Raw genomic sequence first — 27754 nt, 5'->3', positions numbered from 1 at the left:
ATGAATTGTGCTGCCTTGTTTGTGGACCTGTCAAAAGCATTTGATACTGTTGATCATGCTATTTTACTGAACAAGTTGTCCTCGTTTGGCCTGGGCTCTGACGCCTGCTCTACATTTTTTCCCCTTTTTCTTGTCTCATTGCTGCAACTCCCGTACGGACTAGGGAGAGGCGAAGGTCGAGAGCCGTGCGTCCTCCGAAACACAACCCAACCAAGCGGCACTGCTTCTTGCCGCGACCGGGAGACCCCTGGGGCGGCGCACAATTGGCCCAGCATCGTCCGGGTTAGGGGAGGGTTTGGCCGGCAGGGATGTCCTTGTCCCATCGCGCACTAGCGACTCCTGTGGCGGGCCGGGCGCATTGCATGCTGACACGGTCACCAGGTGTACCGTGTTTTCTCCGACACATTGGTGCGGCTGGCTTCCGGGTTAAGTTGGCTTTGTGTCAAGAAGCAGTGCCGCTTGGTTGGGTTGTGTTTCAGAGGACGCACGGCTCTCGACCTTCGCCTCTCCCGAGTCCGTATGGGAGTTGCAGCGATGAGACAAGACTAACTACCAATTGAATACCACGAAATTGAGGAGAAAAAGGGGGAAAAAATGTTTAACACAAGTTGTACATTTAATCTATTTAAAGATTATACTATTGTGCACGCAATTGTCCCGACTGCTGACCTTGCTGTGACAAGGTTACAGTACAATTGTTGCAGCTGTGCAGAAAACCCTAACTGATTTAAAACTAATGCTTAATACGGGTAAAACTAAATAAATGTTGCTTTCAAGTTCTCATAAGATTGTCTCAGATGGATTACATCTTCATGCAATAATCTAATGAGTCTCTGCATGCAAATACCTTGGTATTTGGATTGACAATGATTTATCGTTTAAAACAACATACAAATGAGGTTGTTAAGAAACTAAGATTTAAAGTGGGGTTTGTTTTACAGAAATAGATATTGTCTCTCTCTAGTCAGCAGGAAGCAGATTGTGCAGTAAACCTTTCTACCTGTTCTTGATTTTGGTGATACTATTTATCAAAGTGCAACTGCCTCTACTCTTAAACTGCTGGATCCCGTTTCTTCAATAGCGCTTTTCGTTTTATCACAGGACTTTTATTACTCATCACTATATTCTTTGGCTGGACCTCTTTGAAGTCACATCATTACACTCTTCTTTTTTTTTTACAAAGCCCTACTCCACAAGCTTCTGACTTAACTTGTAATTTTAAATCTTAATAGTGAAGTTATCGAACCTGGTCACAATGGTTGGTTAACTCTGGAGACTCCTTTGGTGTCTTCAAAGTTAGCTAAATCGCCCTTTAGTTTTTTTGCTCCGTATGTTTGGAATAATCACCAAAAAACAGTACACATAGAAGTCTTAGTGTCCCTGTGGCAGTTTAGAGAGTGGACAGAGGAATTTTATAATGAAGAATTTGTTTGTTTTAGGTGATAGTGTTGTGTACATTTACGTTTGTCTGTGTTTTATTTCTATGAAATTGTATATGCAGGACTCCCTTGAAAAAGAAACACTGGTCTCAATGGTGACTCCCTGCTAAAATAAAGATAAAATAAATATATATTTTTTAAAACCTCTGACTGGTACCGGGCCTATCCACAAGGGGTTCTTGGAAAGACTCATAAGAATATAGGCCTAATGATCAATTGCACATTAGGGGGTACTTTGGGCAGAGCAAAATGTGATTGGGGCTACATTAACCAAAGAAGTTTGAAAACCGTTGACCTAAAGCATAATAATGTACCTAGGGCCCTGAGTTTTTACTGACCACAGCTGACCAGAAACAACTCAGGGCCCTGACAACTAACAAACAATCAATTACAATAATCAAGGAATTTCTTGTCAATTCCAATGATGAAATGCCACCAAGATTGATAGGCTAAGCGATAGGAAATCAGATCTCTTCCTGAGTCTAGAGGAAGTCTTGAGGAATGAAGGAGTGACTTACTGTCTTTCTGGCCCACAGTGCCGGAAGCGGACCCCCCAGCAGAGGTTCGTCCCACAGGGCCAGGGGAGTGCTTTGGGCCCCTGCCAGGGATCTTCAGTCCACTGGACTTCAGCATGTTCATCATGTACAGGGAGAAGTGCAGGGATTAAGGCTTTCGGTTTGAGGCACTAGAAGTCGGAATGGTGGCAATACCTCTCCATTTTAGCTGTGGAGATGAGTGGAGGAATCAATGTCTTAGTGATGATGATAGCTTCATCTGTCTGTATATATTTTTTTCACCTTTATTTAACCAGGTAGGCTAGTTGAGAACAAGTTCTCATTTGCAACTGCGACCTGGCCAAGATAAAGCAAAGCAGTGCAACACAAACAACAACAACAGAGTTACATATGGAATAAACAAACATACAGTCAATAACACAATAGAGGAAAAAAGTATATATTCAGTGTGTGCAAATGAGGTAAGATAAGGGAGGTAAGGCAATAAATAGGCCATAGTGGCGAAATAATTACAATTTATAAATTAAACACTGGAGTGATAGATGTTCAGAAGATGAATGTGCAAGTAGAGATACTGGTGTGCAAAGGAGCCAAAAAAGAACAGTATGGGGATGAGGTAGTTGGATGGGCTATTTACAGATGGGCTATGTACAGGTGCAGTGATCTGTGAGCTGCTCTGACAGCTGGTGCTTAATGTTAGTGAGGGAGATATGGGTCTCCAGCTTCAGTGATTTTTGCAATTCGTTCTAATCATTGGCAGCAGAGAACTGGAAGGAAAGGCGGCCAAAGGAGGAATTGGCTTTGGGGGTGACCAGTGAAATATACCTGCTGGAGCGCGTGCTATGGGTGGGTGCTGCTATGGTGACCAGTGAGCTGGGATAAGGCGGGGCTTTACCTAGCAAAGACTTATAGATGACCTGGAGCCAGTGGGTTTGGCGACGAATATGAAGCGAAGGCCAGCCAACAAGAGCATACAGGTCGCCGAAGTTAAGGATGGTCAGTTTTACGAGGGTATGTTAGGCAGCATGAGTGAAGGATGCTTTGTTGCGAAATAGGAAGCAGGTTCTAGATTTAATTTTGGATTGGAGATGCTTAATGTGAGTCAGGAAGGAGAGTTTACAGTCTAACCAGACACCTAGGTATTTGTAGTTGTCCACATATTCTAAGTCACAACCGTCCAGAGTAGGGATGCTGGACAGGCAGGCAGGTGCGGGCAGCGATCGGTTGAGGAGCATGCATTTAGTTTTACTTGCATTTAAGAGCAGTTGGAGGCTACGGAAGGAGAGTTGTATGGCATTGAAGCTCGTCTGGAGGTTAGTTAACACAGTGTCCAAAGAAGGGCCAGAAGTATACACAATGGTGTGGTCTGCGTAGAGGTGGATCAGAGAATCACCAGCAGCAAGAGCGACATCATTGATGTATACAGAGAAAAGAGTCGGCCCGAGAATTAAACCCTGTGGCACCCCCATAGACTGCCAGAGGTCCGGACAACAGGCCCTCCCATTTGACACACTGAACTCTGAGAAGTAGTTGGTGAACCAGGTGAGGCAGTCATTTGAGAAACCAAGGCTGCTGAGTCTGCCGATAAGAATGGTCGTGATTGACATAGTCGAAAGCCTTGGCCAGGTCGATGAATACAGCTGCACAGTATTGTCTCTTATCGATGGTGGTTATGATATCACAAAGGCTTCGCAGCTAACAAATGTTGGTTCCCAGAACATTCTGTGCTAGCTGAGTTTTCTTGTTGAACACTCCAGCCCTTTTAAAAAGCAGAGGGTCTATGCCCTTTCGGTGTACAAGTCAAGCCATGTCAAGGTGTACCTAGTGTAGCCTATACTATACTACTGTATACAAATTGAAATAGTTGAGTGGTCCCTCTTCAAACAAATAGCCTATCTATAGATCAGAAAACAATATTTGTGATTTGGGTTAATCATCTATGTTGCTGAGTCTACTGGACTTAGTAAGTCCAGTTTATTGTTTCAAGTGTGTTGATGGTGAATAAATACACATGGAGTTAAATGTGTCACAAGGCTAAAATATGTATTTCAAGAATATTCACTGACAGAAAGAAACATATTTGGTATTGTCTTTGGTTATGCATACATTCTAATTCTAATGAATAACCTAGGCCTATGTATTAAATAGTGTTGGTTGGTTATTAGACTACTGTAAGGATTAGGGTGGCTAGTAGCTAGGCCTTGCTGCAACCTGGACTCAAGGGTAGACATAGCAAACGTAAAGCCCTGGTTGGATTAAAACGTGTACTTAATGCAAGCAAGACTCAGTATATGTTGTTCTCTAATACTAATTCAAATTTTAAAAAATCAGATGAACTACATATTTACTAATTGGATGGTTCCCTCATCGATTGGGGGCCCGCCTATAAATATCTGGGCATTTAGGTTGACAAAGACTTCATGTTTAAAAAAACGTATGGATGAGCTAGTTAAAAAGCTATGATTTAAAGTGGGCTTCTTTTTTACAAATAGATCTGGCCTCTTTCTAAATAGCAGGAAGCAGATTGTACAGTCAACTTTCCTGACAGTTATTGATTATGGTGACACCATTTACCAGATTGCAGCAGCCACTATTCTTAAATCATTGGATGCCGTCTACTATAGTGCCTTTCGCTTTGCTTTATCAAAGGTGACAGTTTTAATACTCAATACTGATTGCTGTATCAAAAGGTTGGTTGTCCTCATTAAAGTCCTGTAGATCACTTCATTATTCCCTTTTTGTTTACAAAGCTCTACTACACAAGCTTCTAACTTACCTAACTTCGTTGATAACATATAAAAGAATGTGCTACCAAACTGGCTCGCAGGAACTCTTGAGGTCATGTGGTCTTGACCAATTTTGGTAAATACTCCTTTAGTTTTAATGCCCCCATTGTTGGAGTAACCTACAAAATTCCTTGCATCTCGATTCCCTGGTACCGCTAGGGCAGTTTAGGACTATGATATTGAATGACTTCATTATGCATTGCAGTTGTTTTGATTGATTGTAGTGGTTTATTTGTTAAAATTGTGGTGTTGGGGTTGTGCCTTGTGGCTATTTTCATTCTTCTTGTTTTATTTTAAACTTAATTTATTTTCCTGTTTGTGTGAACAATTTGGTATTCAGGGCACCATTGGTCTCACTTGGGCTACCCTGAATAAATAAAAGTTAATAATAAAAAATAAAAAACTTTGGGTTGCTAGACGTTCAGGTTATACGCCCATCCATCCTCTCATACTGGCTTAAAGTGATACTTCAAGATTTTGGCGATGAGGCCCTTTACCTACTTCCCCAGAGTCAGATGAACGTGTGGATACCATTTTTATGTCTCTGTGTGCAGTTTAAAGGATGTTCCTAACAAGTGAAAGCACAATTGCTCAGCACAGTTAGCACAATGACTGGAAGTCTACGGGTATCTGCGCTACCAGTCATTGCGCTAACAGTAGTTAACATCGGCTCAAGAAACTACTAGCTTCCTTCATACTGGACACAGAGATATAAAAATGGTATCCATGAGTTAATATGACTATGAGGAAAGGCCTCATCGCCAAAATCCTAAAGCATCCTTTTAAGTAACCTGTTTTATGTAACCATACCAAACATAACAAATTATACTACTCACAGATTTACATTTACTATGTTACATCTAGTCGTTGAGGCCAGGCTGCTTGCCGAAACACTGAGACCTGATCAGCTGTATTCCCAGTTGCATGCATGGCCTTCAAGACAAATATTTGACATCTCTCCAACTATAATATGTAATTCATGACAACGTTACATCACTATTCTAGCACCACATCTCGCATTTATGCTGGTTATCGAGATGAGATGTCTGAAGAATGCAATAGTGCTTTCACAGTATCAGCACCATTCAGTTTACTCATGTATCGACATCAATTTGTATGTTGTTTTTCGCAATAGGGCAAGGCTTAAATCCTTTTAGAATATTTTCTCAGGGCAGTTTTATGACAGCTCTGCGAGGGGGCTATATGTTGCTGGCTAGCACATTTATAGTTGCTACATGTAGCCTGCTATATGACAGTGCAGTAGAGCTAGGCTACAATGTTACAATTTGATGCTCTAAACATAGGACCATTGGGCTGTTAAATGACACATGGTTGTCTGCTAAGCTTGTTGAATACATTGTTGCTGTTTACACAATTATATTGCGAATTTATATATTTCCGTGACAGGGAAACATAAGAACATACAACGCAAATGTTTTTCTATTGTTATACCCACTGCAGCGCGGTGTGTATTTCTACTTGAGCTCAACAAATCCCTTAAACGATAAAGATGCAAGAACGAAACGCTTACCTTTTTATATCCAATTTACGCATAAACGTGTCCAAAAATCGGCGAACTTGCTTTTTTCCTAGAGAGGGGTCCGAGGATCGGTTGATTTATCAGGTTGCCACTCCCTATACCCCCACACAGGGATGAACAAAAAATATGGATGCTTAGATAGAGCTGGAAGGGAGAGTGTGGCAGGATGCGAGCCGCAGTAGGCTAAATCAGGCGAATATGCCGGTTTATTTTGAGAATGCGACTTTCAGAAATAAAATTAGATTGTTGCTTCAGTTTGCTGTGAATTTTCAATGTAACTATATGCAAATCCCTAGGTCTCTCTTTTTGTTAGCGGTTTGGGGGTGCAAAGCAGCATCAGCAACTTCAACCAGCTTCAATCCGCCGTTCAGGACGCTTTAAAACGTTAACCAGTACACACATGTGGCGTATTGAACACAGAGGGATATGGTTTTCAATGTTTCGCTTGGGGCGCAATGGATGTTCGGTCTCTTTTTTCGCCTCTGTAGAGGATCCTCCCCCTTCGCTGGCTTCAGCCAAACAAAGAGTTTAGGAAGTGGACGGTAATGCTGTGAGAGAAGGCTACAAAGCCAACATTTAAACCAACTAAGCTATGAAGATACAATTGTGTTCTCTGGTTTGAAAGGCATTCATAAATAGTTAAATATTTTGTATACAAATGTAAGGTGCAAGAGAAAGTAGTATACTATAGGAATTTATCCAGATTATTCACTAGTCCAGATCTCCAATTTGCTCACAGGAATTAATGTGCATCCGGTGCTGAATCACTGCGAATGAGTTATCATTCCTGGAAATCCATGGAATGCCCTCGCATCATAAATTAGTTCCCACTTTGCAATAGCCTAGTGCCCCTAATACGATTTACATACAGTTCTCACTTTTTTGCAATGCACACTTTAAAGGATGTTCAAATAAACAGAGATAATAAACTGACTATGTCATAACATTGTAACAACACTGACTAATGGTATACTACCATGCAGGCTAAAACCCAATGACATTATTTACACATATTTGTATTAGGGAAACCTTGCCCTTGCCTATATTTTGTCATATTCATGGTAAAAGAAAACATTTCAACAACTCTCAATAAATTACTAGTGTAATGTGATTTTGTGTCATAAATTTAATCTGCACTGGTCCATCAAATTTCAACAATACCCCTTAAAGCACACAACAATCATTCCCTCAGGCATCTCAATGGCTGCCTGTGGCACAACTTTGATAGACTGAGGCAATTTGTCAGTGTCTAATCTTCACAGTGGCCCTGAGTGTCAAGGATGAGGTTAGCCCTATTGCATGCTTTTAAAAAATGCGATTGACAAAGCTGGTAGTGCAATTATAGGTCAAATATCTTGTTGAAGTGATGCCTCATGGTTAGTAAAGTTTGGTCTACAAATTAACCTTGGCTTAGCGGTGGTGAATTATGAATGTAGCAGGTCAAACGGGTAGTTCTCCTCAAATTCAAAGTTTATCACATGTAAATTGAGCTAAATCCATATTCCAATCCATATCATTGATTGTGTAGACCCCTATACCTGTCTGTGGAAAAATCTAAAGGTCTCAATTCCAAATGAATGAGAATTGGGAAACATTGAAATAATTGCAACCTAGATTACTCTTGCATATGAAAATGTCTGACTAACTTAAACCCCTGTTCTGAGTGAAAACAAATGGACTTATAGCTGATAACCAAAATTATGAATAAAGCTTATGGATAAAAATATCCAATTACATTTTCCCATTGATAAAGCGACATTATTGATAGAAAATATTTTAAAAAATGAATAGAACATGCACTACAAATTTACAAAAGTAGAAAGTGGATAACCTATCCAAAGTTTGGTTGTGGCATAAACGATTATGTGATATTTTGTAAAATCAGTGGCGGCACCAGGAATTGTTTTGCCTGGTAGTTGCGTAGGGGTGCTTGCCGTCTATGGTGTACATATGAATGTACTAATACATTCTTTCATGGGTGTGCTAGGTCTATTCTTGAGGGTGCGTCAGCACCGGCAAGACCCTCTCTCTGCTTGACAGGTTTGAGGCCACAACAGGAAGTTAATTCTTTCTGTATGAGCTGAAGACTTCCAATATGAAGGGGTTTCTGTGAATTTGACAGTCATTTACAGGCAGCTAGTGGTAAGTTACTGTATTTCATATTGCAGTACACAACATCAAAATAAGTACTGTGTAATGACACAGTAAAATAACATTTAGTAAAATACCTTAATTGACTATTGTATTACTACTGTAATTGTAATGAATTGATGAATGAAATTCATTGAGGGGAGATGGGGTTTGTATTTCACAGTATTTTACTGTAATTACATAGAGTTGGTGCAAGCAGGTTGGCTGCTAGGTACTGTGTTTACACATTGCATATCATGAGAATAGCACTGGAGGGAATAGCAGTGGTCTCCTGACCAATTGTGCTATTATTTATTTATTTTTACGGCTCTGAACTTTTTTTGTACATAATGTTTCCGCCATTGTTTCCTATGACTGGAAAGAGCTTCTGGACATCAGAACATCGATCACTAACCTCAATTTGGATAAGGATTTCTAATTCATTGAGTCGGTGGCGAAGGACATACTGTTCATCCCGGACCAGGCCCAAATCCCCGGTACTTGAAAAAGGAAGAGTCAGCTTTATAGAGGCCGGTGTGCGGGATACCTGACGAGACAATATTGGCGAGTGGATAGACCACCTCTGTCCTCCGTTCTATTGGCTAGCGTGCAATCACTGGAGAATAAACTGGACAAGCTCCGTTCAAGACTATCCCTTCAACGTGATCTGAAGAACTGTAATATCCTATGTTTCTCCAAGTTGTGGCTGAACAAGGACATGGAAAATATAAATCTAGATGATTTTTCTATACATCGGCAGGACAGAATGACAGCGTTGAGTAAACTCAAGGGGTGGTGTGTCCTTTTGTTAACAACAGCTTGTGCGCAATCTCTAATATTAAGAAAGTCTCAAGGTTCTGCTCGCCTGAGTTAAAATACCTCATGATAAGCTGTAGAACATACTATTAACCAAAGGTTTTCATCTATATTTTTCATAGCTGTCTATTTACCACCACAAACCAATGCTGGCACTAAGACCGCACTCAACGAGTTGTATAGGGCCATAAACAAATGAGAAAATGCTCACACAGAGGTGGCTTTTCTGGTGTCCAGTGATTTTAATGCAGGAAAACTGAAATCCTCTACCAGAATGTTACCTGCGCCACTAGATGCAAAAACATTTTACAACACACAGAATCACACAAAGCTCACTCTTGCCCTTCATTTGGAAAATCTGACCATAACTCTATCCTCCTGATTCCTGCTTACAAGCAAAAACTCAAACAGGATGTACCAGTGATGCGCTCAATAGGGAAGTGGTCTGATGAAGTGGATGCTGAGCTAAAGGATTGTTTTGTTAGCAGAGACTGGAATATGTTCCCGGGATTCATCCGTTGGCATTGAGGACTTTACCACAATAGTCAACGGCTTCATTAAGCCTTTGACTACTGTGCATTGACGACGTCGTCCCTACAGTGACCGTACTTATTTCCCAACCAGAAGCCATGGCATACATGCAACATCCACACTGACCTAAAGCCTAGAGCTGCTGCTTTCAAGGAGCGGGACACAAATAAGAAACGGGACTCTTATAAGAAATTCCCTATGCCCGCCGATGAGCCATCAAACAGGCAAAGCTTCGAAACAGGACTAAGATTATGTCCTACTGCGCCGGCTCTGACGCTCATTGGATGTGGCCGGGCTCGCAAGCTGTCATGGATTATAAAGGGAAACCCAGCCGCGAGCTGCCCAGTGACGTGAGCCTACCAGAGGATCTAAATGCCTTCTACAGTGCCTTGCGAAAGTATTCGGCCCCCTTGAACTTTGCGACCTTTTGCCACATTTCAGGCTTCAAACATAAAGATATAAAACTGTATTTTTTTGTGAAGAATCAACAACAAGTGGGACACAATCATGAAGTGGAACGACATTTATTGGATTTTTCAAACTTTTTTAACAAATCAAAACTGAAAAATTGGGCGTGCAAAATTATTCAGCCCCCTTAAATTAATACTTTGTAGCACCACCTTTTGCTGCGATTACAGCTGTAAGTCACTTGGGGTATGTCTCTATCAGTTTTGCACATCGAGAGACTGACATTTTTTCCCATTCCTCCTTGCAAAACAGCTCGAGCTCAGTGAGGTTGGATGGAGAGCATTTGTGAACAGCAGTTTTCAGTTCTTTCCACAGATTCTCGATTGGATTCAGGTCTGGACTTTGACTTGGCCATTCTAACACCTGGATATGTTTATTTTTGAACCATTCCATTGTAGATTTTGCTTTATGTTTTGGATCATTGTCTTGTTGGAAGACAAATCTCCGTCCCAGTCTCAGGTCTTTTGCAGACTCCATCAGGTTTTCTTCCAGAATGGTCCTGTATTTGGCTCCATCCATCTTCCCATCAATTTTAACCATCTTCCCTGTCCCTGCTGAAGAAAAGCAGGCCCAAACCATGATGCTGCCACCACCATGTTTGACAGTGGGGATGGTGTGTTCAGCTGTGTTGCTTTTACGCCAAACATAACGTTTTGCATTGTTGCCAAAAAGTTCAATTTTGGTTTCATCTGACCAGAGCACCTTCTTCCACATGTTTGGTGTGTCTCCCAGGTGGCTTGTGGCAAACTTTAAACAACACTTTTTATGGATATCTTTAAGAAATGGCTTTCTTCTTGCCACTCTTCCATAAAGGACAGATTTGTGCAATATACGACTGATTGTTGTCAGAGTCTCCCACCTCAGCTGTAGATCTCTGCAGTTCATCCAGAGTGATCATGGGCCTCTTGGCTGCATCTCTGATCAGTCTTCTCCTCGTATGAGCTGAAAGTTTAGAGGGACGGCCAGGTGTTGGTAGATTTGCAGTGGTCTGATACTCCTTCCATTTCAATATTATCGCTTGCACAGTGCTCCTTGGGATGTTTAAAGCTTGGGTAATCTTTTTGTATCCAAATCCGGCTTTAAACTTCTTCACAACAGTATCTCGGACCTGCCTGGTGTGTTCCTTGTTCTTCATGATGCTCTCTGCGCTTTTAACGGACCTCTGAGACTATCACAGTGCAGGTGCATTTATACGGAGACTTGATTACACACAGGTGGATTGTATTTATCATCAAGTCATTTAGGTCAACATTGGATCATTCAGAGATCCTCACTGAACTTCTGGAGAGAGTTTGCTGCACTGAAAGTAAAGGGGCTGAATAATTTTGCACGCCCAATTTTTCAGTTTTTGATTTGTTAAAAAAGTTTGAAATATCCAATAAATGTCATTCCACTTCATGATTGTGTCCCACTTGTTGTTGATTCTTCACAAAAAAATACAGTTTTATATCTTTATGTTTGAAGCCTGAAATGTGGCAAAAGGTCGCAAAATTCAAGGGGGCCGAATACTTTCGCAAGGCACTGTATGCTCACTACGAGGCAAGCAATTTTGAACCATGCATGAAAGAACCAGCTGTTACTGATGACTGTGTTATCATGCTCTCCATAGCCGATATGAGTAAAACTTTTAAACAGGTTAACATTCACAAGGCCGCAGGGCCAGACGGATTACCAAGACGTGTACACAAAGCATGCACTGACCAACTGGCAAGTGTCTTGACTGACATTTTCAACCTCTCCCTGACAGTTTTTAATACCTACATGTTTCAAGCAGACCACTATCGTCGCTGTGTCCAAGAATGCCAAAGTAAGCTGTCTAAATGACTATAGCACTCACATCTTTAGCCATGAAATCCTTTGAAAGGCTGATCATGGCTCACATCAACACCATTATCCCAGACATCCTGGACCCGCTCCAATTCGCATACCGCCCCAACAGATCCACATATGACGCGATCTCTATTGCACTCCACATTGCAATTTCCCACCTGGACAAAAGGAACACAGTGAGAATACTGTTCATTGACTATAGCTCAGCGTTCAACACCATAGTGCCCTCCAAGCTATTCACTAAGCCAAGGACCCTGCGATTGCACACAGATTGGGCTGCCCCCAGGTGGTGAGGGTAGGCAACATTTTCCGCCAAGCTGACCCTCAACACGGGGGCCCATCAGGGGTGCATAATTAGTCCCCCCTGTACTCCCTGTACACCCTTGACTACGTAGCCATGCACGACTCCAACACCATCGTTTTGATTTCTGATGACACAGGCCTGATCACTGACGACAATAAAACAGCTTATAGGGAGGTCGTCAGAGACATGGCAGTGTGGTGCCAGGACAACAACCTCTCCCTAGACTTCAGCAAGACAAAGGATCTGATCATGGAGTACAGGTAAAAGGAGTGGCTGGGCACACCCCCATTCACATCAACAGGGCTGTAGTGGAGCAGGTGGAGAGCTTCAAGAACTCCCTGCCATCCAGAACCTCTATACCAGGCGGTGTCAGAGGAAGGCCCTAAAAAAATGTCCGACTGTGCTTGAACACGGCAAGCATTACCAGTGCACCAAGTCTGTGACAACACAAATATCCTGAACAGCTTCTATCCCCAAGCCAAAAGACTGTTGATCAAAAGGTTACCCAAACTATTTGCATTGACTCCTGTTTTTTTGTTGTTGCACTGACTCTATGCACACTCACTGGACTTCTCACATACTCATACATACTAAACTGACAGGGTTTAGACTCTTTAGTGCCAAAAATAAGGTGTTAAATGATGTACAAAAATAATATATAGAACAGACACTTCAGAACAAATTTCCTTTAGATTTTCTTTGGGGGGGACTATCTGTAGTTCCATAGTGAATCAGTGATTCTATGCATTTGTATGTGCTAATAGCAGTAAGGACAAAAATAATACACTTGCTGTTAATAATACAATTAAGCCTGTGCTCTGGTCACATGCAATACATTTGAAATTGTTAGAATCTAAAATACATTGCACTTGATTAAATCTTAAATTAATGCATTTGGTTTGTAAATAGACAATATTCTATATGGTTATCTACAGTATATCCACACAGTCACTATCAAAGCCAGCACCATATTGGTGTTCAATGTTTAGGTCTACTTTTCTAGCTGGTTTGAATTACATTTATCAATTTCAAACTGTACTTGCAGGTGCTATATGAATTTTTTTTTACTCATATGCCACATGGAGGTAGATACTGCAGAAAGTACTCCGGTCCTCTGTAGCGCAGTTGGTAGAGCATGGCGCTTGCAACACGAGTATAGTGGGTTTGATTCCCTGGACCACCCATACGTAAAAGATGTATGCACTCATAAATAAGCTGCTTTGGATCAAGTGTCTGCTAAATGGCATATATTATTAAGTACCCTGTACCGTCCAGCTCCAGGTTAAAGTTTTACCAAGGATCAGCTTCTCTTCCCCCAATCATAACATTAACCATTATTGGTTAAAATGCTAAGCTGACCCAAGGTCAGTGTCTAGGGGCAACGTCACCCTACAGTTTAACATGGCAGTATAGCACTTCACAAGTAAACAAATGAAACTGAGCCACCTAGTGGTTAATAACAATAACCTATTTTAATGGTTAAACATTTTACATGGCAAAACAGACAGAAAATGCAAACTCAAATGCTCAATATATAAAAATGTACAATATTTAAAATAACACACACATATTGATGTAACAGTACAAATTTAGACCGTCCCTCGCCCATACCCGGGCGCGAACTAGGGACCTTCTGCACACACAGTCACCCTCGAAGCATCGTTACCCATCGCTCCACAAAAGCCGCGGCCCTTGCAGAGCAAGGGGAACTACTACTTCAAGGTCTCAGAACAAGTGACGTCACTGATTGAAACGCTATTTAGCGCCCACGCTAACTAAGCTAGCCGTTTCACATCCGTTACATTGACATACACATAAAAAGGTTAGAATTTACACTGAATGGCAACAAAGGATTTACAATATATTCCACAACACATTTCTGAGAACGTATGAGACTAATCTTTCAGGGGTCTGTCCATTCATTCTCAGTTAACACATGCATTAATATATTTTAAACATAAACAATGTATTTTGGTATGCATTTTTCTCCGCGTCTGTGAATTCTTCGTGCATGTCAAAAGTCTGTTTACATTAGATCTTGACAACGTTAACACTGTTGCGCCAGTTTGTTCTTTACAGTATTTCAAGCACATAGTCACTTTGAAATGGCACATAGAACACACAACAACAAAACACAGATGTAGCCCATGGCATTAAAAGCCTGTTAGAAAGATTTGGGAACATTACAGATTCACAAGACAAAAAAAAAAATCTATTTTCTGACAATAAATTAAACTCCTGTGACAATGGTGTATGATCAATTAAATCACGCTTAACAAAGAAATTAATAAACAACCACAGAAAAAGAAGATGCACCCTCATGGAGAGAGAGCTACTCTATTGATATTCAGAATGTCAGTGTTGCCATCAGTTGATATGCTTTCAATAGGCTGATCCTTTTACAAATACTTCAGCGATACTGCTCTTGGTCTCAATCTACTCTTTAGTGTCGCTGCATTATGCATGTACAGTATAAACCCCTTGTTAACATATCATGTTAAAATTTCAAAGGGTAATATTGACCATACATTCATAATCTTTACATCTGCACTATGTATGGGGGGGGGTTGAACCTCAAACACATAATCAAATCCAGTCCCCATCAGTGCTTCTTAAAGGGATGTTGCTAGTAGACCTATGAAGTTAATATGAAGAGCAGAACATCGCCCAACACAACTCATCTACAAGAAGAAGTTTATGATGAACATGGTGTAATGACCAAAATGTCTTCACTGATGTTCCATACAAGTTTTCTTGACAAGAAGAAGTCAAAATTAATTAATGTCAAGAGCTGAGTAAAAAGAATAACATTGAGACTAGGGCTTTGTCCCTTTATAGCGCAATTACCCTATGTGCCCTTATCACAAGTAGTGCACTATAGAGGGAATTAGGGTGCCATTTTGGACTCTAGGCCTGAGAACTGCCTGTTGCATTGACATTATGTTACGTTTGCAGCTCCAGGAGAAAGTTCCTATTCTTTAACCTCTCTTCCTCCTCCACTGCAGTGTGGGAGTTCTGCAGGTCCTGTAGGACACTGAACAACCTTGTGACCCCGTCCAGCTTCTTCTCACCTGGGACAGAGGTCAGATAACAGAATGGGACCAACCAGCACAGAAATACAGAACATACTTTAGACTCAGCAATATGACGTTGCACGAGCATCACCGCAAATGAACACGATGCACTCGTATACACACATGTGCACGGGTAAGCTTCAAAAGCTATTACCTGAAATCTGCAGGACCGGAAACAGCAGAGAAGTTTAGCCTCGCGCTTCAATGCTCTTAGTTGTTGCAGAAATCAACCCAATATTGTTGTTCACTTTGTCGATTGCTGACTCTACCTTTAAACTATAGGGTGGTAGGTAGCCTAGCGGTCAGTGTTGAGCCAGTAACGGTCGCTGGTTCAAATACCCGCAGCGACAAGGTTATAAATTTGCCTTTTTTTTTTTACTAAGTTAAAACAGTGCAGTATATAAAACATTCTAGTTAACCATGACAATCGTGTGCCCTCTTCTAGGAAGGCATACAAGGGTAATGAAGGCCATATCATTAAACATTTTTGATTGTAAAGAAAGAAGAGCCATAGAAGAGGCTTTTGTCTTTCTTTACAATATTTTTTTTTAAATGACATTCATTCAAAATAATAATAACCATTATCTTGATTATATATTGTTACAGTATATTTATGAAAAGAAAAAAGCTTCAAGAACCCTACCTTCCAAAGTCTCCCTGTCATCCTCTTCTTCTGGCTTGATCATCTCTTGGTATTTTTTTCTGAAAGAAAACAAACAATCAACATAAAATGTGCATCAGCCTACAGTACCAATACACAGGAACCTGCAATGCATCTGTGAACAGACTTGGGTTCAAATAGTATTTGCTTTCTTTCAAATACTTTGAGCAATTGATTGAGCCAGAGGAGTGCCAAATGGGTGGGGCTTGCACTTTTGGGACTATTCCATTGGATCCATTGCACGAGACAAGCTTGATCGAGCGCAGCTAAGTATTTGGAAGAAAACAAATACAATTTGAACTCAGTTCTGTCTGTGAGAACAAACAAGGGGGATATAGGTTTCTCCAATAGGTTTTGAACTGTACCTCATAGCTTGTCGGACTCCAATAAGGTGTCGATAGATGAGCTGGGATTCCAGATCTGGGTCGAGGGGATCGTACCACTCCTGTAACGTCACCCCGTGTTTGGTCTTGTCACATCCTGGGTCTGGACAGACAAGAGCAGCTATTGAATCAACCCCATAAACATTATTAACCACCTGTCCAGCACTTGCCACTGGAGTGGCCAAACCACCTCTGTGAGCACTACTATGTGCGCAGAATTTTGTTCCAGACCTACTCCAACACACCTGATTTAACTTATCTGGAGTTCGATTTTCTGAACCAGGTGTGTTAGAATAGGGCTAAAACCTTGTACTGTATACATATGGTAAGAGATCAATGGAACGCAGACCATGTGCGATTGCACCGTGGGTGGTAGGAGGTGACAGCCTAGTGGTTAATAGCGTTTGGCCAGTAACCAAAAGGTTGCTGGTTTGAATCCCTGTCAATATGCCCTTTACCAAGGCACTTAACCCTAATTGCTCCTGTAAGTCACTCTGAATAACAGCATCTGCTAAATGACTTAATGTAAATGCAAATGTGACATGAACATATATTGGAGTTCACATCCCATCCAAGTATTTTACCCAAACAGTGTGAAATACACATGAATAGTAGCCTATATTTAGGCTAATTTTGATGCGCTGCAAATGAGGAGATTCTGGATCTATACCCCACTCTTATCTGATCTATTGTAGCATTGTATTGCATTGCATGGCAGACATGCCAACCTGTGGTACCTGCTTTGTCCTTCTGGTGGCAGCAGCTCCATCGATCTCCTTTGTATATCCCTGGGTGGTAGGAGCTCATAGTGTCTGTGTTGTGGCTGCAAGCTTTTCTCAGGGCCGAGAGCCACTGATTCAGCTCATTCACACTCTACGGGGCAAAGAGATAAAGAGAGGGGGTAGAGACCCAACTGGGTGCTACACATTGGTGGTGGATGAGGTGAGCATCCCGCTTACTACAATATGTAAAGTGCTTTGGGTGTCTGGAAAAAGTCCAATAATTTCTAATTATTATTATCATCATCAATTAATTATTATTAATCCCATAACTCAAATCTGGGCCCGTATTCATAAAGTGCCTCAGAGTAGGGGTGCTGACCTAGGATAATTTCTGCCTTTTAGATCATAATGAATAAGACTACATGGATAGGTCAGACCTGATCCTCGATCAGGACTCCTACTCTGAGACTCTTGATGAATACAGGTACTGTACTACCAGTGACCGGCACCAGTGCTGTATATGGTATGGGTTGTGTGATAGTTAAGTGTTCATCTTGCATGTGTTACATTATGTATACTGTATTGATGTTTCTTAACTCGTGTGTGTGTGTGTGTGTGTGTGTGTGTGTGTGTGTGTGTGTGCGTGACCGTGACCAATTAAATTTCTTGTGAACATTTATGGCTGTAATAATGTTTACAGATTCTGATTCAGAAATACAGTAGGCCTGCATGGCTACCCTATTCCCTATATAGTGCACTACTTTTGACCATATCCCAATGCTGGCCTGGGTCAAATGTAGTGTTCAATATAGGGAATAGGGTGTTATCTGCTTTGGGAGTCTTGTGAAGAAGCTGACCTTACAGTCCAGGTACAATTTCTCCACCAGGCCGTTGTCTCGGCTGGAGATGATCTGCATGACGTTGGCACTGCCAAAGCTCTTCTCCTCCACCTTCTCCACTGCTCGGATTCTGGGAAGGGAGATGAAGGAGCTCTTCTGTGATAGCAGGGAAAACAATTTAATTCAATTTAACCATCTGTCACCTTACCTTAGAATTACTACTGCCCGAATTCCAGTCTGTTGGTGCTATCATGCCAACCCCTCGTCACTCATGTTCATGCAAACCATGACAAATAACATGTATGGCTTGACAAAGACAGCAACGGAGTTGGCAAGAGCACAAACAGATCTGGGACAAGGATAGAATGACTATACTACAGTGTATATAGACAATAAGACAAGAATACAGTAATAAAATAAATTCCTCCATGATGGTGGGAAGACAACAGGGGATGTGGGAGAGATTGTGTTTCATTTAGCATTTTTCACTTAAGAGCCTTGTACTAGCTGCCATTGGACGCCTGGAAACAAATTCCTGGGTAATGTTCATTATAAAGCAAAAGGACGATAACGGGCTGAAACAGAAATTCTCCAATAAAAAAAAAGTCTACAATATCAATAAATGTCAATGATTGACTATAACTACAACAGGTGATCTTCTCAAGCTGAGAAGGCACTCACCTTGGAGTGCTGGGTCCGGGCGTAGGACAGGGTGTCTTTGTTAAGGGTGACGTAGTACTTCTTAAAAGGTGATGTCATCAGCATGCTCTTGTCCTTGGTCCTGTGTAGGAGAATGAAGCCCTCCTTCTCCATGGAGCCACACTGGAGACTCATCCTCTGCTGCAGGCCCAGGTCTGGAATACACAGTAGCCATAGGGAATCACTCACAACTAGCTAGCATGGCTAAAATCTTAGCATCCCTAAACATAACAGTAGCGAAACAGCACATTGCTCTTGATAGTATCACTGATCTTTAATAAGCTTATGTATCGGCCTCAGTCAGAGATTTTGTGAATTTTTTAAAATGTATGTAGACCTAGCCCCACCCACATGGGTGGCTCATAGGGAATCACAGCTAGCATATAAGGCTAACTACTTTGTAAGCAGAACTTGTGTTCTATTATAATCGCCACCCGGCACAGCCTGTAGAGGACAGCCACCCCTCATAGCCTGGTTCCTCTAAGTTTCTTCCTAGGTTCTGGCCTTTCTAGAGAGTTTTTCCTAGCCACCGTGCTTCTACACCTGCATTGCTTGCTGTTTGGGGTTTTAGGCTGGGTTTCCGTACAGCACTTTGTGAGATCAACTGATGTAAGGGCTTTAGAAATACATTTGAATGATTGATTTACCATCCCTAAACACACAGCAGTGTCAGTCCATAGGAAACCACACACAGCTAGCATTGCTAACATCTTAGCAACCCTAAAAGGTAACATACGGTTTGATTTGATCTCTACTATCTAAAAAGACAGCTGAATTATACTGAACAAAAATATAAAACACACCATGTAGTGTTGGTCCCATGTTTCATGACCTGAAATAAAAGATTCCAGATATTTTCCATACGCACAAAAAGCTGATTTCTCTAAAATGTTGAATTTATTTACATCCCTGTTAGTGAGCATTTCTCATTTGTCAAGGTAATCCACCCACCTGACAGGTGTGGTATATCAACAAGCTGATTAAACAGCATGATCATTACACAGGTGCACCTTCTGCTGGGGACAACAAAAGGGCACTCTAAAATGTGCAGTTTTGTCACAACAGAATGCCACAGATGTCAATTTTGAGGGAGCAGTGAATCATGTAGTAAACAAAAGTGTTAAATCAAAATATATTTTAGATTTGAAATTCTTCCAAAGCCACCCTTTGCCTTGAAAGCTTTGCAAACTTGGCATTCTCTCAACCAGCTTCACCTGGAATGCTTTTCCAACAGTCTTGAAGGAGTTCCCACTTATTCTGAGCACTTGTTGGCTGCTTTTCCTTCACTCTGCGGTCCAAGTCATCCCAAACCATCTCAATTCGGTTGAGGTCAGGGGATTGTGGAGACCAGGTCATCTGATCCATCACTCTCCTTCTTGGCCAAATAGCCCTTACACACCCTGGAGGTGTGTTGGGTCATTGTCCTGTTGAAAAACAAATGATAGCCCAAACCAGATGGAATGGCGTATCGCTGCAGCAAAGCACCCCTACACCATAGCACCTCCTCCTCCATGCTTCATGGTGGGAACCACATATGTGGAGATCATCCATTCACCTACTCTGCATCTCACAAAGATAAGGTGGTTGGAACCAAAAATCTCAAATTTGGACTAATCAGACCAAAGGACAGATTTCCACCGGTCTAATGTCCATTGCCCATGTTTCTTGGCCCAAGTAAGTCTCTTCTTATTGGTGTCATTCACTAGTGGTTTCTTTGCAGCAATTCGACCATGAAGGCCTAATTCATGCAGTCTCCTCTGAACAGTTTATGTTGAGATGTGTCTGTTACTTGAACTCTGTGAAGCATTTATTTGGGCTGCAATTTCTCAGGCTGGTAATTCTAATGAACCTATCCTCTGCAGCAGAGGTAACTCTGGGTCTTCCTTTCCTGAGGCAGTCCTCATGAAAGTCAGTTTCATCATTGCGCTTGATGGTTTTTGCGACTGCACTTGAAGAAACTTTCAAAGTTCTTGACATTTTCCCGGATTGACTGCCCTTCATGTCTTAAAGTAAAGTAATGATGGACTGTCATTTCTTTTTGCTTATTTGAGCTGTTCTTGCCATAATATGGACTTGGTCTTTAAGCAAATAGGGCTATCTTCTGTATAACACCCCTACCTTGTAACAACACAACTGATTCCACAAACTAACTTTTAACAAGGCACACCTGTTAATTTAAATGCATTTCAGGGGACTACCTCATGAAGCTGGTTGAGAGAATGCCAAGAGTGCGCAAAGCTGTCATCAAGGCAAGGGGTGACTACCTTGAAGAATCTCAAATATATTTTGATTTGTTTCACACCTTTTTGGTGTTATTTCATAATTTTGATGTCTTCACTATTATTCTACAATGTAGAAAATCGTACAAATAACGAAAAACCCTGTAATGAGTAGGTGTGTTCAAACTTGACTGGTACTGCATATGCACATCCCTTCAAATTAGTGGATTCGACCATTTCAGCCACACCTGTATAAAATCAAGCACACAGCCATGCAATCTCCATAGACAAACATTTGCAATACAACAGCCTTACTGAAGAGCTCAGTGACTTAACGTGGCACCATCAAAGAATGCCACCTTTCCAAGAAGTCAGTTCGTCAAATTTCTGCCCTGCTTGAGTTGCCCCGGTCAACTTAAGTGCTGTTATTGTGAAGTGGAAACGTCTAGGAGCAACAATGGCTCAGCCACAAAGTGGTAGGCCACACAAGCTCACAGAACGGGCCACAGAGTGCTAAAGCTCGTACAAATCGTCTGTCCTCGGTTGCAACACTAACTACCGAGTTCCAAACTGCCTCTGGAAGCAACGTTAGTGCAATAACGTTTTGTCAGGAGCTGCATGAAATGGGTTTCCATGGCCGAGCAGCCCCACACAAGCCTAAGATCATCATGCGCAATGCCAAACGTCGGCTGGAGTGGTGTAACGCTCGCCGCCATTGGACTCTGGAGCAGTGGAAATGCCTTCTCTGGAGTAATGAATCACACTTCACCATCTGGCAGTCATAATTCTGGGTTTGGCGGACGCCAGACCAGGAGAGCGCTATGTGCTCAAATGCATAGTGCCCACTGTAAAGTTAGGTGGAGGAGGAATAATGGTCTGGGGCTGTTTTTCATGGTTCGGGCTAGACCCCTTAGTCCATTGAAGGGAAAACGTATCGCTACAGCATAGAATCATCTAGAATGTAATTATATGTTTCCAACTTCGTGGCAACAGTTTGGGGAATGCCATTTCCTGTTTCAGCATGACAATTCCCCCATGCACAAAGTGAGGTACATACAGAAGTTGTTTGTCGAGATCGGTGTGGAAGAACTTAACTGGCCTGCACAGAGCCCTGACCTCAACCCCTACGAACACCTTTGGGATGAATTGGAACGCCGACTGCAAGCCAGGCCTAATCACCCAACATCAGTGCCCGACCACACTAATGCTCGTGGCTGAATGGAAGCAAGTCCCTGCAGCAATGTTCCAACATCTAGTGGAAACCTTCCCAGAAGAGTGGAGGCTTTTATCAAATCAAATGTTATTGGTCACATACACATATTTAGCAGATGTTATTGCGCGTGTAGTGAAATGCTTGTTATTGCAGCAAAGTGGGGACCAACTCCATATGAATGCCCATGATTTTGGAAAGAGATGTTCAACGAGCAGGTGTCCACATACTTTTGGTCATATAGTGTATGTTATAGTGTTTACCTTCAGAGTTGTCACAGCTGACCAGTCTACTGATGAAGTCTTTGAGCTGGGTGATACCCAGCTGGATGGCTGGCTGCAGTGGCACCATCCAGGGCTCTTTGGAGCAGCAGGTCAGAGTGTCCAGGTTACCAATGGTCTGAATGGCCTGTAGGGGTATGGCGGATGGGAGAAGAAGAGTTGTACCACAAAGTATATTTCTAATACAGAGGGCAACCGGGAACTAAATCCACAATTTTGTGCCTACAGTAGCCAGTAGCAGCAGTGCGTAGCACCACCATTTTGTGCCTACCTTAGCCAGTAGCAGCAGTGTGCGACTGGTGCGGGCGTCCGCATGTTTCTCCCGGAGGTGGAAAAGCTTGGGGGACATGATAGCCGGAGAGATGAAGCGCAGACACAGGAAACTGGTCACGGCTATAAATTTGACCTTCTGCAAACACAGGCCACACAACAGAGATTTCACTGAGTGGGGGAGTTATCATTATCATTTAAGCTTAATTTTGATTTCAACATCCAAGGTATCGAAAATAAACCAACATTTAAAAAATAAAAAAAAAGAGTAATCCCTTCAAGGATGGGATTAGGGCTGTGGCAATCAACCAGTGATTGTCATGCAAATAACAGGCTGTTTTACTGTAATTTGCAGGTAATTAACAAACACATTTAGCATCTCCTGGTTTCCACGCATTGCCTACAAACTACTGATTTGAACCTTCAGCACATCTACATTTTAATAAGTCAAATCCATTTAATATAGCCTACACCGTCACAATAAATCCATTATATATTTTAGATAGGTCTAAAGAAACATGAAATGCAGTCTGTTTCAGAAGAACATTACAGAATAATAGTCCTTATTTTCCCCAAATCATTTCTGAGGACTGCGCACATGCGGCTATTTTGTGTTGAGCAGTTAACAAAAGAACAGGTCCTCCTATTTGCTCCATTTAGAGTTATTCATGCAATTTAAGATGTGATACAAACCTTAGAATGTATCAAAAATCAAAACATGACGCAGCTAATGATGATTTTTAAAAAGTTGCATGAAAGGCAAAAGCTCTGCTCCGTTTCTTGCTCAGGCTACACACTTCAGTCTCTCATTCACAATTTGACCAACACTTGATAATACTCTCATCCATCAGACCATTCTTAATTTAATCTGTGCTCTACATATAGTTTACACTATATATACACACACACACACAAAAGTATGTGGACACCCCTTCATATTAGTGGATTTGGCTATTTCAGCCACACCCGTTGCTGACAGGTGTATAAAATTGAGCACACCGCCATGCAATCTCCATAGACAAACACTGGCAGTAGAATGACCTTACTGAAGAGCTCAGTGACTTTTTACATGACACAAGAAGTCAGTTCGTCAAATTTCTGCCCTACTATAGCTGCCCCAATCATCTGTAAGTGCTGTTATTGTGAAGTGGATATGTCTAGGAGCAACAACAGCTCAGCCGTGAAGTGGTAGGCCGCACAAGCTCACAGAATGGGACCGGTGAGTTCTGAAGCGCGTTGCACATAAAACTTGTCTCGGTTGCAACACTCACTACCGGAGTTCCAAACTGCATCTGGAAGCAACTTCCGGATCAACACTTTACATGTTGAGCTTATATTTTTGTTCAGTAGATTATTAGCCTAAAATTATGACTATCCAATCATCACATTAAGAATAGTAGGCTCTCTTACATTAGTCTGCAAAATGCATTGATTCATGGAATGCTTTATTATAAAAGGTGCTTTTTTAAATGGTGAAAATTACCTTCCCCAAACTTAATTTATGCACCACCTATGTATCCCAGGTAGGCTACACTGTTGTAAAGTGGATTAATGTGCTTAATTTTAAGAATTTAGCAATAAATATAGCAGCACGACCAAGCTGGGATCCTTTTTTTTTTGTTTTTTTAAGTGTCCAGTCAAAACTCACACGCGATTGTGCAATGATGGATTATAAGAACACGATATAGCCTGCAGAGCCTGGTGAAACCTCTCCAATTGTATTACAGGAGGCCTAGGCCTATAGGCTACGTTTTTTTGTTATTGGGTCACTTTAGTTGTGATACAAACCTTATCAAAATATATAGGCCTATGGGCTAGGCTACATGATGTGTGAGACTATGATTTGAAAAAGTCAGAACAAAAAAAGGCATGCGCTGTTTCTTGCCTTAGACTGCACACACTGAGCACAAATGATAATACATCATTCACAAGTGATAATACTGTCACCCATCAGACTATTCTCAATTTAATATTGTCTTTACATATACTAAATAATATATACAGTATGTGTGAAATTAGTTTTTGATTTAGAATGGACCATAATCATGAATATGTCATAACAGGGGCAGGAGAAAGAAATACGTAATATTCATGCCAACAAGGTAGGGTACATATGTTGTAAAGCCTGTGGTGGTCCTGTGTGGCTCAGTTGGTAAAGCATGGTGCTTGCAATGCCAGGGTTGCGGATACAATTCCTACGGGGGACCAGTACGAAAAAAATCTGAAAAATGTATGCACTCACTACTTTAAGTCGCTCTGGAAAACATGCATATCTTAATATGTACAAGCGAAGCAATGTGCTTAATATTAGAAAAGTTGAGAAAAAGAGGAAGCTGATAGCATGCACTTCCTTTCAATAGAGGCCATCAAAACGCTGTTCTCCCACAAAATTGTGACCCAATTCGGGAAACTAGACATATGTCGCAAGTCACAACTTCACAGGAGAGCGTGAATAGGAATATTTTCTAGTAATATTTAGGTCCGTTGCGTTATGCTAATTCGTGTCAGTTGATGATTACTCTCCTGGACCCGGGATGAGTAGTATCAAGAGGTTGACAGAGCGCACATCCAACCAGGAAGCAAGCCGCACCAATGTGTCAGAGGAAACACCGTGCACCTGATAACCTTGGTTAGCGTGCACTGCGCCCGGGCCGCCACAGGAGTCGCTGGTGCTCGATGAGACAGGGATATCCCTACCGGCCAAGACCTCCCTAACCCAGAAGACGCTATGCCAATTGTGCGTCGCCCCACGGACCTCCCGGTCGCGGCCAGTTACGACAGAGACTGGGCGCGAACCCAGAGCCTCTGGTGGCACAGCTGGCACTGCAGTACAGCGCCCTTAACCACTGTGAAACTCGGGGCATGAGGTAGGCATCAAACTTGGAGATTTGATTTACCTTCCGAAAGTCATTACAGAACCGCAAAGACCCATCGGGCTTGGAGACCATCACAATTGGGCTAGACCACTCACTATGTGACTCTTCGATCACTCCAGCTGTCAACATTTTCTCCGTCTCTGCTCTAATCACGGCCTGTCGAGCTTCGGGTTCCCGATATGGCCTCATGCTCACTTTTCACCCTGGTAGGGAAACGATATCATGAGTCGTAACTTCAGTTCGGCCGGGTACCTCTGAAAACACATCTGTTGTTTTCTGGGTCAGGGTCTTTACTTTCTGTACTTGTGCTGGGGACAGAGTAGGTGAAATATTTACTTCGGCTGTCTCCTGAGTGTGTGTGGGGTACGTGACCATTAGTGTTTCTCTCTCTCCATGCTTTTAACAGGTTTATGTGATAGATCTGTTCCTGGGGCCGTCGACCTGGCTGTCGTATACGATAATTAACTTCTCCTATTCTCTCCAGTACTTCATATGGTCCTTTACATGTTGCTAGTAGTTTGCACTATACCGTGGGGATCAGCACTAACACCTTATCTCCCAGTTGAAATTCCCTCAGGGTAGCCTGCCGGTTATAAGTGTCCCAGGTTTCCCGGGCGATGTCTAAGATTCCCCAGGGGTGCCTCCCATATACCAGCTCAAAGGGAGAAAACCCCAGTGAGGCTTGAGGAACCTCTCTAATGGCAAACATCAGATACGTTAACATGCAATCCCAGTTTTCCCATCCTTATCGATTATCTTCCTGAGCATTGACTTCAGGGTTCCGGTTGAATCTCTCAACCAGCCCATCTGTCTGAGGATGGTAAACCGATGTCCTCAACTGTTTCACCTGCCACAATTTACAAAGGTCCGCCATAAGGCGGGACATAAAGGGGGTCCCCTGGTCAGTAAGAACCTCCTTTGGAACCCCTACCCTGGTGAACAAGAGCACAAATTCCGTGGCGATATTATCAGGTAACTTGGTCACAAAAATCAGAAAAGCAATCAAATTAATCGTTTACCTTTGATGATCTTCGGATGTTTTCACTCACGAGACTCCCAGTTAGACAACAAAATGTTCCTTTTGTTCCATAAAGATATTTTTTATATCCAAATACCTCCGTTAGTTTGGTGCGTTATGCCCAGGAATCCACCGGAAAGAGCGGTCACGACAACGCAGACAAAAATTCCAAATGATATCCACAATGTCCACAGAAATATGTCAGACGTTTTTTATAATCAACCCTCAGGGTGTTTTTCAAACATCTATTCGATAATATATCAACCGGGACAGTTGGCTTTTCACTAGGACCGGGAGTAACAATGGCCGCCTTTCTCTTTTGCGCACAATTCACTCTGAGAGCCCCCACCTATCCACTTACGCAATGTGGTCGTTCACACTATTCTTCAAAATAAAAGCCTGAAACTATGTCTGAAGACTGTTGACACCTTGAGGAAGCGATAGGAAAAGTAATCTGGTTGATATCCCTTTAAATGGAGCAATGGGAGGCTATGGAACATGGAGTTTTCAAAATAGAAGCCACTTCCTGGTTTGATTTTTCTCAGGGTTTCGCCTGCAATATCAGTTCTGTTATACTCAGACAATATTTTGACAGTTTTGGAAACTTTAGAGTGTTTTCCATCCCAATCTGTCAATTATATGCACATTCTAGCATCTGTTCCTGAGAAATAGGCTGTTTACTTTGGGAACGTTATTTTTCCAAACATAAAAATAGTGCCCCCTAGCTTCAAGAGGTTAAGCTAAAGTATACTGTTAGCTAGCTAACGTAAGCTGGCTTGCTCCCTAGCTGACGTTATTATTCGTATCCCAGAGCCATTTGCTTTTCTAGTTAGAGCCTAATGTTAGAGCCTAATGTTACCTGGTTGGTTAGCTCACCGCACTGTGGCATTGTTGGCACTATTCATTGTTGTTTAACTAGCTAATGTTAGCTGGCTGGTTCGTTAGCTAACGTGACGTGTGTGAACATACACGGCTGAAAACAAATCACCGCGGGATGAACGAGTGCCCTGCAAGAGTATACTCATCAGACATCATCATACGTCATCAGCAGTGTCCACTTAATTTGAGGTCTGAGGGGATAGGGTGTGTCTTTTAAGTGTTTGAACTGCAACCATTGTTCACCTAGCTAGCTAGCTAGCTAGC

The 27754-nt window shown here is 42.0% G+C and overlaps 2 protein-coding genes across 9 annotated transcripts in view; both read right to left on the bottom strand.

Annotated features, from left to right (window-relative positions):
* clip2 (CAP-GLY domain containing linker protein 2) overlaps positions 1-6747 on the bottom strand; it is a 65396-nt gene extending 58649 nt beyond the window's left edge. For 3 of the 6 annotated variants that reach the window (XM_036989823.1, XM_021617636.2, XM_021617635.2), the window contains exons 1-2: positions 6272-6747; positions 1958-2162 (exon numbers count right to left, since the gene is read on the bottom strand). In XM_036989823.1, the coding sequence (XP_036845718.1) occupies positions 1958-2081 (124 nt within the window). In that variant the 5' untranslated portion in view covers positions 2082-2162; positions 6272-6747. The remainder of the gene's footprint in view (positions 1-1957; positions 2163-6271) is intronic. The other 3 variants (XM_021617637.2, XM_021617638.2, XM_021617639.2) reach the window with 2 other exon arrangements.
* Positions 6748-13806: 7059 nt separating this feature from the next.
* Positions 13807-27754, bottom strand: part of rasa4 (RAS p21 protein activator 4) — a 70075-nt gene continuing 56127 nt past the window's right edge. For 2 of the 3 annotated variants that reach the window (XM_036989822.1, XM_021617632.2), the window contains 8 exons: positions 22719-22856; positions 22430-22574; positions 18720-18892; positions 18057-18194; positions 17215-17350; positions 16460-16580; positions 16077-16135; positions 13807-15430 (listed from right to left, as the gene is read on the bottom strand). In XM_036989822.1, the coding sequence (XP_036845717.1) occupies positions 15303-15430; positions 16077-16135; positions 16460-16580; positions 17215-17350; positions 18057-18194; positions 18720-18892; positions 22430-22574; positions 22719-22856 (1038 nt within the window). In that variant the 3' untranslated portion in view covers positions 13807-15302. Of the gene's footprint in view, positions 15431-16076; positions 16136-16459; positions 16581-17214; positions 17351-18056; positions 18195-18719; positions 18893-22429; positions 22575-22718; positions 22857-27754 lie in introns of those variants that run through there. The other variant, XM_021617633.2, reaches the window with a different exon arrangement.

This window comes from Oncorhynchus mykiss, chromosome 10, assembly GCF_013265735.2.
Source record: "Oncorhynchus mykiss isolate Arlee chromosome 10, USDA_OmykA_1.1, whole genome shotgun sequence".
NCBI lineage: Eukaryota > Metazoa > Chordata > Actinopteri > Salmoniformes > Salmonidae > Oncorhynchus > Oncorhynchus mykiss.
This window is presented reverse-complemented; position numbering and strand designations above follow the sequence as displayed.